Below are 14927 nucleotides of genomic sequence, written 5' to 3'. Positions count from 1 at the left end.
TTTATTATTTTGTTCCGAATTTTTTTGAGAAGAGAAATAAGTATATATTGTGTCAAACTTCAGCACTTTTAAAATCTGTGATTAATTGTGATTAACTATGAAAAATCATGCGATTAATCGTGATTAAATATTTTAATTGACTGACAGAACTAGTTATTTTAAATGCTGGTAATCTTTTAATTACTTATACATTTTTTTCCAAACATTTTTGACAAGAGAAATAAATATATATAGAGTAATACTTCAGCACTTTTAAAATCTGCGATTAACTGTGATTAACTATGAAAAATCATGCGATTAATCGCGATTAAATATTTTAATCGACTGACAGAACTAGTTATTTTTAAATGCTGGTAATCGTTTAATAACTTTAATAGTTCGTTCAGAAATTTTTTGGACAAAAGAAATAAGTATATATAGTGTCAAACTTCAACACTTTTAAAGTCTGTGATTAATTGTGATTAACTATGAAAAATCATGTGATTAATCATGATTAAATATTTTAATCGACTGACAGAACTAGTTATTTTTATATGCTGGTAATAACTTTATTATTTTGTTCCGAATTTTTTTGAGAAGAGAAATAAGTATATATTGTGTCAAACTTCAGCACTTTTAAAATCTGTGATTAATCATGATTAAATATTTTAATCGACTGACAGAACTAGTTATTTTTAAATGCTGGTAATCGTTTAATAACTTTATTATTATGTTCCGAAATTTTTTGACAAGAGAAATAAATATATATAGAGTAATATTTCAGCACTTTTAAAATTTGTGATTAATTGTGATTAACTATGAAAAATCACGCGATTAATCGTGATTAAATATTTTAATCGACTGACAGAACTAGTTATTTTAAATGCTGGTAATCTTTTAATTACTTATAAATTTTTTTCCAAAAATTTTTGACAAGAGAAATAAATATATATAGAGTAATACTTCAGCACTTTTAAAATCTGCGATTAACTGTGATTAACTATGAAAAATCATGCGATTAATCGCGATTAAATATTTTAATCGACTGACAGAACTAGTTATTTTTAAATGCTGGTAATCGTTTAATAACTTTATTAGTCTGTTCCGAAATTTTTGGACAAAAGAAATAAGTATATATAGAGTAATAATTCAGCACTTTTAAAATCTGTGATTAATTGTGATTAACTATTAAAAATCATGCGATTAATCATGATTAAATATTTTAATTGACTGACAGAACTAGTTATTTTTAAATGCTGGTAATCATTTAATTACTTAATTATTTTGTTCCAAACGTTTTTGACAAGAAAAATAAGTACAATATATATAGTGTCAAACTTCAGCACTTTTAATATCTGCGATTCATCATGATTAAATATTTTAATTGACTGACAGCACTAGTTATTTTTAAATGCTGGTAACTGGTTAATAAAGTTATTATTTTGTTCCAGTATTTTTATTTTTTATTTTTTTTTGACGAAACCAAAGACCAAAGGAATTATCAAAGTAAATTTACAGAATTATACCACTTCCTATTGCCCCAATATATTTGTATTTTTATTTATTTAGGCCTCACTTTGTGATAATGTTTGGTTTTAATTTGGCTTATTACGGCTAAAGAGCCAAAAGTTTTGAGTGTGCGATCTCTTCTGTTTTACCCGACTGTTGGTTATTAAATCAGTATACAGTTGATTCAGGACCGTATTAGCTCCAGAAGAACACGGTCTGTGCATGTGCTCTCTCTGGGTGCAGCCAACATAATGTGATGTTTCCACACTCATGTCGGAGAGAGAGATTTATTCATTCATTTTAGATGGCCAGTTGTACATTTGAAATATTTGAATTATTTTAGGGGATACACTGCATTTAATTTTAAGAATATATTTATTGATGTATGAATATTGATGAATATTTCTCATTTTATCGTATAGGATATTCTATCAAAATTGTAGTAGTAGTAAATATTAGTAGTACATAATACAAACAGTAATACAATTTTTAAATAAAAACATTTTCATTCTTCTACATGTTAATACATTTTAATTTGTGCTAATATATTTTTCTAGTTCACAAACACAGGTGCTACTGCTAACACCTGAAAAATAGTACAGGCCTGTTCCAAAACATGTCTTGATTTTCCTTTTTACTAACAGTTCTATGAAATAATCTAGAAGAACAGACTTTTTCTCAGGAGAAACATCTTATAAACAGGAGACTTCAGCTGAAACTTCATTTGCTTTTTATTTCATCTCATTACTGTCTAGGAGAAACTAATAAGACATGAAAGAAATATATGTTGTGATTTATTTTTCATATGGGATTTCAATATAGTTCTGAACACTGATAACAAGCGAGTCTATTAGCAGATGTGTTTAAGAGCAGATAAGTTCAAAGTCTATCAGTTATGTCTGATAATTTCCATTTAGTAAACAAAAATGATCCCAATGCAGCCTCACATCATTTTATAAACCAGTAAACATAACTCATGCCAGGTTTGGAGTACCAGCTCTGCATAATTGCAAGTGATTTTCTTGCGCCAACGGACGTGCGTCAATCGGGCACTGCAGTTTCTCTCTCGCTCTCATTACAGTAGGAAATGTGAGGATCTTGATCCAAGAGAATTGATTAAGAGCTCTGGAGGAGCAACAAAGAGCGCTTTAGTTGCACTGGTGGAATGCATTTGCATATCTTAGAAGGGTCACATCTGAAGCTCACCGGGAAAAGATCCCAGAGACCTCACTAGCGACCAGTGCAGGGAATTAAGTGGAATAGCAAGAGCAAAGCCTTGTTTTTATCACGCTGCTTTTAAGAACTGAGGAACGGCATGAAACAATGTTATGCAAGGCACATGTTGCATGGTTCTCGCGGTTTCTCCTGTGATATCTTCAGTGTGCATCCAAGCCAAAAACAAAAACCCTTCAACCTCTTCAGAGAGACAAATGTGATCCTCTAACTGTTTAAAGAGATTCAATTAAAACTACTAAAAAAAATTTAAAAAATAGAAACTCATAGAATACAAAATGAGACATTTTCAAGATTCTTCATGCAGCTCTTTTCTAAACAACATTTTATGACGGGATTCATTTTGTCAAGCTCCGAAAAGTACCAAAAAAACCAAAACAAAAAACACTAAAAAAACGTGCTGTAAAAGACATTCATACTGCTTGTGCATTATATCCCAAGTCTTCAGAAGCCTTATGATAACTTTATGTGAAAAACAGACCCAAATTTAAGTCCTTATTTATAAATATTTCCCCCCGAATCTCCAAAAGTTAATTTGCGATCACATGCAGATTCATAAATGGTCAAAAAGCCATTAGAGAGAGATGTTTGAAAGCTTTGACAGAGAAGATTTTCAGTGAATAACATTTTTAATTTGTGTCTATTCCTCACATAAAGCTATCCATTGACTTTAAAAGACATGGAATATTCTGCACAAGTCATATGGAATACTTTTAAGATACTTTCATGGTGTTTTTGGATCCTTTTAGGAGTGTGACAGTCATGGTCACTATGAAATGTTGTTGTATGGAAAAGAGCTGATATAAATATTCTTTACAAATTTGGCTTTTGGGTGTCAAAGAAAAAAATTGCAGGTTTGAAATGACATGAAGGCGAGTAAATAATGACACAATTTTCATAACTGGGTAAAAGCCTAATTGAAGTCTAATTTTCAGATAAATTTAACAAAGTTTAATGGGGTTTATGCTTAAAACAAGAAAAATAAAATTGGCCAGTGGGGTAAGAAAAATGAACTTGTTTCCATTTGTATCAAGTTTATTTTTTATTTTTACGGTTTAGTTTTTTTTTATTTATTATTGTTATAAGCATAAACATTACTACATTTTGTTAGACGTAATATCCAGTGTCATTTTGCTCCTTAAGTAAATGTATCTTGCATTTTCTGCATTCTTTTTGCATTACAAGAATTTTTACTGGAAAACAAGACAAAAGACCACCTCATATTCACATCAGAATGATAATATTTACGAAATGAGTGCACATGAACATCACTACAATGTCACTGTTTATGCGATTTATGAGACAACGGGCTTAAACTACAAAACTACGTTACCCATCATTCTCGGTGGTTGTATGAAAATGACACTATACACAGATAAAGAATCAATTACATGCATGATGCACACTGGTGCAAGCACTGAAAATATTCCTGTGTTTGTCAGTAAGCGAAAGAGAACTATTTATAGTGATTCCCCAACACATCTGTTTTATTACAATCAAAATCACTTGAATGAGCAACACATCAGAAATACGACTCCCAAACTCGTCAGTAGGAACTTTAGTCGGGCTTGATTGCAGCGATAAACATACCCACAACTGTTCAGAATCTGCAATGACTAGTTGAAAGCATTTCCTCATGACAGGTAAAATACAACAGTTCAAACTAGAGCTCTCATATAAACAACAGACACTGACAACTCGCATGAGTCATAAAATCACAGAATGCAACCAAAGTGGCTGTTTACTACAACAGAGTTATAGTTCTACATGTATCATGATGCATAACACAAATCACTCATTTACACTGCTTATCTAAACACAACATAAATAGAAAATATTATTTCTTTTCACTTGTTTTTGTTTTTAATGCTTAAAACGAGAAAACTAAAAATGCCAATTGGATAGGAAAAATAAACTAAATTTTATTTCAGTTATATTCTCTGAAAACAAGTTTTAAAAGTAATATTCAGGGTTCAACACAAGTTAAGCTCAATTAACATTAACAATTAACAAATAACATTTGGTGACTATCACCCCTGGAGTCAGCTGAGTGGCACCAGCCAGGTCTCCTAAGCAACCAAATTGGCCCGGTTGCTAGGGAGGGTAGAGTCACATGGGGTAACCTCCTCGTGGTCGCTATAATGTGGTTCTCGCTCTCGGTGGGGCGTGTGGTGAGTTGTGCGTGGATGCCGCGGAGAAAAGCGTGAAGCCTCCACACGCGCTACGTCTCCGTGGTAACGTGCTCAACAAGCCACGTGATAAGATGCGCGGATTGACGGTCTCAGACGCGGAGGCAACTGAGATTCGTCCTCCGCCACCCGGAGGAAAAAAAAACATTTGGTGCATAATGTTGATTACCACAAAAATAATTTCGACTCGTCCCTCATTTATTTTAAGTCTGTGTTCCAGTGAGACACTTACAATGGAAGTCAATGGGGTCAATAATCTGTAAACATTAAAATACTCACTGTTTCAAAAGACACAAGACATAAACAATATGTGTGTTAACATGATTTTACGGTGATAAAATCACTTACTAACCACATCTGTGTGAAGATATAGAGAATTTTATATCTTCGTTGCCATGACAACATGACACTGTAAAACGATAGTAAAAAAAAAAACACGATTTAAACAACTTTACAGCTCAAATACTACACAAGTTTTAACAGCAGAATTAATGTAAGTGCTTTTATAAAATTATAAGCGTCACATTTCTGACTTTAAACCCTCCAAAAATTGACCCCATTGACTTCCATTGTAAGTGTCTCACTGGAACACACATTTAAAGAAAAGGAGGGACGAGTAATTAGATTTTAGTGGTCATCAACATTATGACACAAATGCTGTTAATTGAGCTGAACTTGTACTGAACCCGAAATATTCCTTTAATATCTTATGCTTGTATCTTATAAAGATTTGTATACATTTTTTCTGGAAAACAAAATTATTTTTTTGCAGTGTGGAGCTCAAGCTAACATGAAATGAAGCAATACAATCTCTATAATTATTACTTATGATGAACTCAATCACTGAGCGTGTTTATCTCATTGACATTCAACTTCAGCATCAAATACTGGCAGATCCATTCCATCAATCACACTGAAGTCATTGATTTTCAAATGCATTCTCATGGTTGAGTGAAACGAAGAGCTGCTGAAACTCTATTATCCTATTACCCCCTCAGAGACACACACACACTCTCCTGAACGCCCCTTGAATGTGAACTGACTCCAAAAACACAAGACATCTAGTTGATATTACGCCCACCATCTCTGAGCGTGTGCCACCAGTCAGACGCCCCTCAGCACAGCACAGCACAGCGGCCCATAAACAATGCTTACATGTTTTCCCTAATGACATTTGCACATCATGACTCATGCGCTCTTGCTCAGCTCTGGTTAACCCACACTAACAGAATGCCACTAGTTGCATTTAGTATGCAATGTGAATGAAAGGAAAGGGAAGGCAGTAAGCAAGTGCTTCTACATATGCATGGGGATTTTAGAATGGTTGCATCTACATTTATTGACAAACCATGTATTTTTCCCGCAATGCAAATAATACTGATTTAATGTCTTGCAAAACAACTGATGCTCTTAACATTTGCATTCCAATGGATGCCAGAATAATTGTAAAACTTAACAGTAGAACTGTTTAGGCTAGAATGAAATGGCATCGAACATTTGCAGTGGTATTTGTAATATTCCTGACTAGCTGTATTGATTACTTTGCTTTAGAATCACGCACTTGAAATGGTTTGGGTATTATGACTACAGACTAACCTGAAACCAAAACCTTACTTTTAAAAGTAACTCGTTAGAATATTGCATTACTTCTTAAAAAAGTAACTTAATTAAAAAGTTAATTTTTATTTTTGCATTACTTTTTTCTCGCAGCCACTTTCTCTTCTGTTATGCTATGCATTCTATACAAATAAACCATGCATTGCATACAAGAGACATTACAGGTCATGCTAGCTACTGTACAACACTCATGTCAAAACAACACAGTAAACATCATATTTATAATAAAGACTCAATAACATGAATATGCATGACTTGTTTTAACATCGACATGGCAGCCAATATGAATAATGAAGAATAACCACTGTCTTACCTAAAGCAGCAAAGTCCAACACTTGAACCTGCATCACATATGCCATCATGTGCTGTGCCCATCGACAATGCCAGTCAACTTAAGATGTTGTTCAGAAGTCAGGATAAAATTCAGTGGGGAATGCCAGCCTAACATGTTCAAGGAATAAGTCTGATAATAAATGAATATTTTTCACTTAATCATCTCAGTGCACGCTTGTTTTGAGCTGATCCACGTTGCGTACAGACGCCACTGATTGATCGCATAAAACTGCAAACGCGCATGTTGATACAATTGGAATGAAATCGTTTTTAATGCTACCAAAATGTCATAAAAATGGTTTGTTTCATGAATCAAACTACTTGTTTATTATAAAACAAAAATGCAGAATCTTTTTAGAAACTAAGACATTTTCTCTGCGTAGACAATCGATGTAGAACGTTGCCCGGATCCGCTGATCCAGAGTCAGCTTTTCTCATCCCATTCTCCTGGGGAGCTGTAACACGGAGCAGTTCGGCTGCATAAGTCAGGGAATTGAGCGAGTATTTCACCCTGTGTATCATGTTGTGGCCAATAGAAGACTTGTCTTATAATCCATCTGCCTAAACACGTTTACTGATTTTTGAATGCAGCGTGCATTTACACATGAATCAATCGCGTTTCACTCAATTGAATGTTGACCTCATATTACGCTAAAACCCACAATTTTCCCAGCTTGTATATCTAATGTGCATGCACGTTAGTGAGTTGATTGACAGGCGATGTCTGTATCTAAAAGGTGATTGGTTCTTTTACCTGCAAGGCGGGACTTCCTTTCTACATCCATTGACTGTTGGGTGCTAGAGCTTCTTGGTTGGGCGTTCCAATTTCTCCCGTTCATTTAAATAGAAGTGACTCATCTTTGCTAAATAGCCTCTAGCCTCACACGCTGTAGAACTACAGTACCCATCATGCACTACTTCTCCTCCCCGAAGTTTGCACACTTTTACTCCTGATTTCTCGCAATACAGGGAAAGTAGAGGTGTACAAAAGCAACGCGTAACTTTATTTAAAAAGTAACTTTGATATTATGGTCTAAAATAAAAGAATAATGCGTTACTTTACTCGTTATTCGAAAAAAGTAATCTGATTACGTAACAAGCATTACTTTTATTGCATTACCCCCAACACTGTTTGGAAGGTTTAATTATATCATGAACTTCAAGTAGTTTGTGTATAATGACTAACCCAAAACACTAAACTTACAAAGTAAATAAATATATACAAAAATAAATACATTTTAATTTGAGAAAACTGCAAAACAAATACAAATACAAATAAATTAAACAATAAAAGGAAAAACATAGAAAATAAAAATAATAAGAATAATTGCAGAACCCAGTCTGAGTCTTTCATATTATGTTATTGATGCATTTCCAATGGTATTTAGACCTTTAATATTTCTGACTATTTTTTATATTTGTAATGTTTTATCCCCTTTTTTCCCAATTCGGAATGCCCAATTCCCACTACATAGTAGGTCCTCGTGGTGGCGCGGTTACTCACCTCAATCCGGGTGGCGGAGGACAAGTCTCAGTTGCCTCCGTTTCTGAGACGTCAATCCATGCATCTTATCACGTGACTCGTTGTGCATGACACCGCGGAGACTCACAGCATGTGGAGGCTCATGCTACTCTCCACGATCCATGCACAACTTACCACACGCCCCATTGAGAGCGAGAACCACTAATCGCGACCACGAGGAGGTTACCCCATGTGACTCTACCCTCCTTAGCAACCGGGCCAATTTGGTTGCTTAGGAGACCTGGCTGGAGTCACTCAGCACGCCCTGGATTCAAACTCGCGACTCCAGGTGTGGTAGTCTGCGTCAATACTCGCTGAGCTACCTAGGTCCCCAATATTTCTGACTATTAAGCCTTTATAAATTCCTCCGCTTTAGAAATCTTTGGAAGCTTGAATTATATCATGCACTTGAAATGGTTTTTGTATGATGACGACTAATCCACAGTGATGGGCAGAAGCTTTGCTACAAATAGCGAAGCTATTAGCTTAACTTCATTTCTGAGTAGCGAGCTGGTAGCTTTGCTAGTTTTTAAATCAAGTAGCTTTTCAGTAGCAAAGCTATATTTTTGACAAGGTAGCAGCATCGCATTGACAAAAGCTACACCGCTACATCATGTCTTGTACCCGGTGTTTACTGATGCCAGTTTTGAATCAGAACTAAAAATGTCCGATCACAAATGAATCGCTCATTTGTGTCGGTTCTTTACAATAAATCAGTCAAACTTGATAGGAAAGCGGTCTGAATCGGTTCGTGATTCAATATGAATGACTCAGAAAGCTTGCGCTTGCGCTGCTGAATCATTTGGTCTGCGCTCTCACTTGTCAACAACCTCATGGAATATTTTATAACACAGCAAATAAAGATAACGCTGGTTGCAGTGGATCTACAGTCAATCGATGGAAACCAAACCTGCAAATACATCTGATCGTTTGCCAGTGATGAAGAAAGTCTTTATTAAGTTCAATACGTGTGCAGCTTGTGAACAACTTCTGCAGGAAAATAAATTTTACAACAAAAAGAGTATCAAAACACTTATTAACCTACATGAAAACACTTTAAAAAGTACCACGACATTACCATATTTTTTGGACATGTACCATTACCTGGGAGCACCATGTTAATACAATGGTATATGAATGTGGTAATCATATATCAAATTACCATGGTAGTAACATGGTATTATTTGGAGTACTTTGAAGCACCATGCAACTACAGAATGGTGCATAAATAGTTGTATATCAAAGTACCATGGTATTACCATCTGATATCATCAGAAATCATATTGTTATTGGCCAAATGTGCTCACACACACACACACACACACACACAAACACACACACATACTGGTGTGGCTATCCTATAGACTGTACCCCCTAACCCTCACAAAAAACTTTCTGCATTTTTACATTTTCAATAAAACATCATTTAGTATGTTTTTTAAGAGATTTAAATTATGGGGACACTAGAAATGTCCTCATAAACCACATTTATAGTATAATACCCTTGTAATTACCAGTTTATAACCTAAAAAAAGTCCTTGTAAACCAATTAAACCTGCCTACACACTCACACACACACAAACACACACACACACTCACACACAAAAGCACACACACACACACACACACACACATACCACACACACACACACACACACACACACACACTCACACACACAAGCACACACACACACACACATACCACACACACACACACACACACACACACTCACACACACACCACACACAGACCACACACACACACACCACACACACGCACACACACACACTCACACACACACACACACACACACACACACACACACACACACACAGCTAGATACAGAAGTACAGGATAAGATTAACAGTATACTGTATGTATGCAGAGTTTTTATACAGAAATGTGCAAATGAAATTACGTTTAAATGGGTATGTGTTTGTAGAGTTAGTAGTATAAATATGAATTTACATGTTTTTGGGGTTTTTTTACGTGCACATACATATTGCACCTACTGTATACTTGTATATTGTATTGCATTAAACTGTAATATACTGTACCATGGCTTTGATAAGCATCAGGTGAATACGTCTTTCAGGTGCTTTGTCTATGGCAGTATGCTCTATGCATCTGCGGTTGAAAAAAATGAAGTAGCTTAAATGTAGCAAGCTACTTTTGGCATGTAGTTTGTAGTGTAACTTGCTACTTTCTCTGAAGTGTAGCTTTTAGTTTATCTAAACTCATTTTTCTGTTAAGTAGTTGGTAGCTTAGCTAGCTAAATTTTTTGAGTAGCTTACCCAAAACCCTTAACCCCTCTGCTCCAAAAAAAAAAAAAGAAAGAAAAAAAAAGAAAGAAAAAGGAATTATATATATAATTTTCATTCTTAGAAATGCAACAAGTTTTCCTTCTTTTTTTTTTTTTTTAAATGATCAATTGTTTTATTGATTGCACATTTTAAATTGTTTTAGATTGGGCTATCAAAATATGCCATGCATTTGCAATGGCATTTAGACCTATAATATTCCTGACTATTTATCCTACATAAAATCCTTCGCATTTAAAGCCTGCGGATTGAGTCTTGAAACCCATCATGCATTCGGAATGGTGTGTGGAAATGGCACCTGTTCATACGAACACATGGGATGTCGACAGTTGTTTTAATGTAGTTGTCAGACAGTCTGTGATCACTTACCATACACTCCCTGACACGCGATGCCCTCCAACACGAGCGCCAAGAGCCCTAAAACGCTAATAATCCCATCCATTCTTACGTGCCTTTCAACATATCCAGAGTCACTTCCAAAGACGGGAAATATTTGGAAAACTGATGCGAAGATCTCACCAGACTGTTTTAAACACTGCAATATGGTGAGCTGAGAATTTACACATCCTCACGCGGGTTTGACGGACGGAAGAATGAACTGGTCCGGTTGAAGATTCGGACATATTAACATGACGCATGCTAATCGCGCGATCCACGAACATTCGCCAGATGTCAACGCTTCATCTGGATTAAACGCGCTTTAAAAGGTGTGAATCGACCGGATCCGTGTTCCTCCGGAGGTTCTGAGCGGTTCTCCTTTAGGAGTCAGTGAAGCTCGCGCGCCCGCAGCATCAGGACCAGCGGCGTCCCTAACTGCGCGAGCACGAGGAATGCGCGTGCACCTGCATGTCTCTCTCTCTCTCCCGGGTGTGGGAGGATGAATCGAAGACTTTGATGGTTTTGTCGGTGCCGAACCCAGTCGATTTCGTTCGCATCAAGGCCGAATCAGCCGTCGCGTTGCGCAATAACGCACTATGGAAACCGAGCCGGTGTGAATCTACGTCAAAGAGCGCGTGACACCCACTTTTCATCTGAATGAGGGACTAACAGAGAGAGAGAGAGAGAGTGTGTGTGTGTGAGAGAGAGAGAGAGAGAGAGAGAGAGAGAGAGAGAGAGAGAGAGAGAGAGAGTATTTTTGTAGGCTTCAATTGCACCTATTAGGAAAATGTTTTTTTGTTGTTGTTTTTTTTTTTTTTTCTGGTCACAAAGTGCATCAAGACAGCATCATAATTTATTTGAAATGAAATTATAACAGAAGGATTTATAAACTCTTAAATCCATGGATGTTTCACCAAGCATACTACTACATACTTAGGGTCTTTAGGTGACCAGGCAGGTACATCTATCACAAATGTATAAATGCCCAGATAGTGTCAAATTTTCAAAACATTTTCAAGACAAGTAGAAAATAACAGTATAGATATATTCTGATATATTTTAATGTTTTATTTTTCATATATCAAAGAGATTATGCAACAAATATAGAACAGGATTTATAACTTCTATGCTGAAATTTAATGAGATGCAACTGGCTGTCAAACAAATTTTTTTTCTCCCTTTTTTCTCCCCAATGTGGAATGCCCAATTCCCAATGCGCTCTAAATCCTCATGGTGGCGTAGTGACTCGCCCAATCCGGGTGGCGGAGGACGAATCTCAGTTGCCTCCATGTCTGAGACCGTCAATCCGCGCATCTTATCACGTGACTTGTTGAGCATGTTGCCGTGGAGACGTAGCGCGTGTGGAGGCTTCGCGCTATTCTCCGTGGCATCCATGCACAACTCACCACGCACCCCAACGAGAGCGAGAACCACATTATAGCGACCACGAGGAGGTTATCCCATGTGACTTTACCCTCCCTAGCAACCGGGCCAATTTGGTTGCTTAGGAGACCTGGCTGGAGTCACTCAGCACGCCGCTGTCAAACACATATTGAGCCACACATAACCTACACATATGTATTTTCTCAGGCACTTACTGAGTCTAAATAGACACAAAACTTCCATAATTTCAGTAGTACACCCAAGTGACAATAGCCAAATCAAACTGTTCATGTGTTAAACTTGCTATAGTTTATTTCCATGTATTTGCTTCATTTTCAAATAACAATGTCAAACGTAAATCAAGTCACTGAAACATCAGCGTCACTTTGAATGACAAATAGCATGTATAACTTGTTTGTGTACATTCATATGGATTTCAGATAATTCACCATTGTTGTGCAGAAAATCAACATGATATAGTATTTATTTGTCTCATTTTAAACAAAGAAATAGATAGACCCGAGGTATGCATTAAAGGGATAGTTCACCCAAAAATGGAAATTCTCTCATCATTTACTCACCCTCATGCCATCCCAGATGTGTATGACTTTCTTTCTTCTGCAGAACACAAATGAAGATATTTAGAAGAATATTTCAGCTCTGTAGGTCCATACAATGCAAGTGAATGGTGACCAACATTTTTAAGCTCCAAAAAAATCACACAAGTCATCATAAAATATTCCACAAGACTCCAGTTGTTAAATCCATGTCTTCTGAATTGATATGATAGGTGTGGGTGAGAAACAGATCACTTTCACATTCTTCTTCTTTTGTTTTGGTGATTCACATTCTTCTCTGCATATCGCCCCCAACTGGGCAGGGAGAAGAGTTTCAAGCAAAAAATGACATAAATATTGATCTGTTTCTCACTCACATCTATCATATCACTTCTGAAGACATGTATTAAACCACTGGAGTTTTATATATTACTTTTATGCTGCCTTTATGTGATTTTTGGGGCTTCAAAGTTCTGGTCACCATTCACTTGCATTGTATGGACCTACAGAGCTGAAATATTCTTCTAAAAATCTTCATTTGTGTTCAGCAGACGAAAGAAAGTCATACACATCTGGGATGGCATGAGGGTGAGTAAATGATGCCAGAATTTTCATTTTTTTGGGTGAACTATCCCTTTAAAGGGTTATTTAAAATTATTTGGTAAGGAGGCATTTTGCCCCACACTTGGGATAGTAAAAGTCTGCAATCATCATATTTTTGTAACAGCTGCTGAGCAAACAAAAGAACACAATAAAATCACAGGATACACAGTACATTTATACAAGAGTCAACAATATAATAAGGGTAGATCTTAAAGGGATAGTTCACCCAAAAATAAAAATGATCTCATTATTCACATACCCTGATGACATCCCAGATGTGTGACTGTCTTTCTTCAGAAGAACACAAATTAAGATTTTTAGACATATTTTGAAGCTCTGTAGGTCCGTATAATGAAAGTAAACAGGTGCCATGATGCCGCTGGCTATTTGATGGTCCAAAAGCCATATTTAGGCAGCATAAAAGTAATCCACACGACTCAAATCGATCAATTAATGTCTTCTGAAGCAAACAGATAGGTTGGTGTATGAAACAAATCGATAATTAACTTTAAAAAAATCGCTGCCTGCCAGCAGTCGACGCATCAGTGACATAAGCGCTATGGCATGTTCACGTGAGAAGTCGGAAGTGTGCTCTTTGCAAACAACAGAGGAACGAATATCACGTGAGAGTTAGTTCATTTCAAACAGCATCCCAGCGCTGGCCGGAAGCCGATTTGGTTCTTACACCAACCTATCGATGGGTGAACTATTCCTTTCAGGTTTGTGTCTACACAGAAACTGACTTTGCAAAAGTCTATTAAATATTCACTGGAGTTTTTTGTTGTTGTCGTTGCTTGAAATTCACAATGTTTACTATCAATTTGCGATTTTCCCATTTTAAAGAGTTATTAAGGCAGAGAGAGAGGGAGTACATGAGAGCGAGAGAGAATGAGTGAGTGTGTGCCAGTTTAGTGTGTTTGTGAGTCCATCTGTCTGCTGGTGTTTGTTTGACACACAGCGAGATTAAACTTAAAGCTCCATCTGTGTGTCAGAGATCAAAACTCTTCCTCTCTGTCACACTGATCTTACACCTGTTTCAAATCAAACTCTTCTGATTAAACAAACAGCACATACCAAACACAGATACAACCCAATACTAACAGAGTAAACATTGTTTTAAGGTCTCAAGTAATTATTCAAGATAAGTAAACAGTCAATAATAAAATATGAACAAAGAAGCAAATTACATGCAACAGAACAAATAAAAACAATAAAACAAAGATGCAAATGAAGGAAACTTAAAATGACAACTTACACACTGAACGTTTAATACAAATCACTGTGAGCGATAGTTATAGTGTG

At 36.2% G+C, this 14927-nt stretch overlaps 1 protein-coding gene across 1 annotated transcript in view; it reads right to left on the bottom strand.

Moving 5' to 3' along the window:
• The window catches only part of LOC127416355 (MAM domain-containing glycosylphosphatidylinositol anchor protein 2-like), a 232397-nt gene extending 221212 nt beyond the window's left edge, over positions 1-11185 (bottom strand). The window contains exon 1 of the mRNA XM_051655670.1: positions 11074-11185. Coding sequence (XP_051511630.1) covers positions 11074-11146 — 73 coding nt within the window. The 5' untranslated portion in view covers positions 11147-11185. The remainder of the gene's footprint in view (positions 1-11073) is intronic.
• Positions 11186-14927: the final 3742 nt, after the last annotated feature.

This window comes from Myxocyprinus asiaticus, chromosome 25 (genome assembly GCF_019703515.2).
Source record: "Myxocyprinus asiaticus isolate MX2 ecotype Aquarium Trade chromosome 25, UBuf_Myxa_2, whole genome shotgun sequence".
In the NCBI taxonomy this organism is placed as follows: Eukaryota; Metazoa; Chordata; class Actinopteri; order Cypriniformes; family Catostomidae; genus Myxocyprinus; species Myxocyprinus asiaticus.
This window is presented reverse-complemented; position numbering and strand designations above follow the sequence as displayed.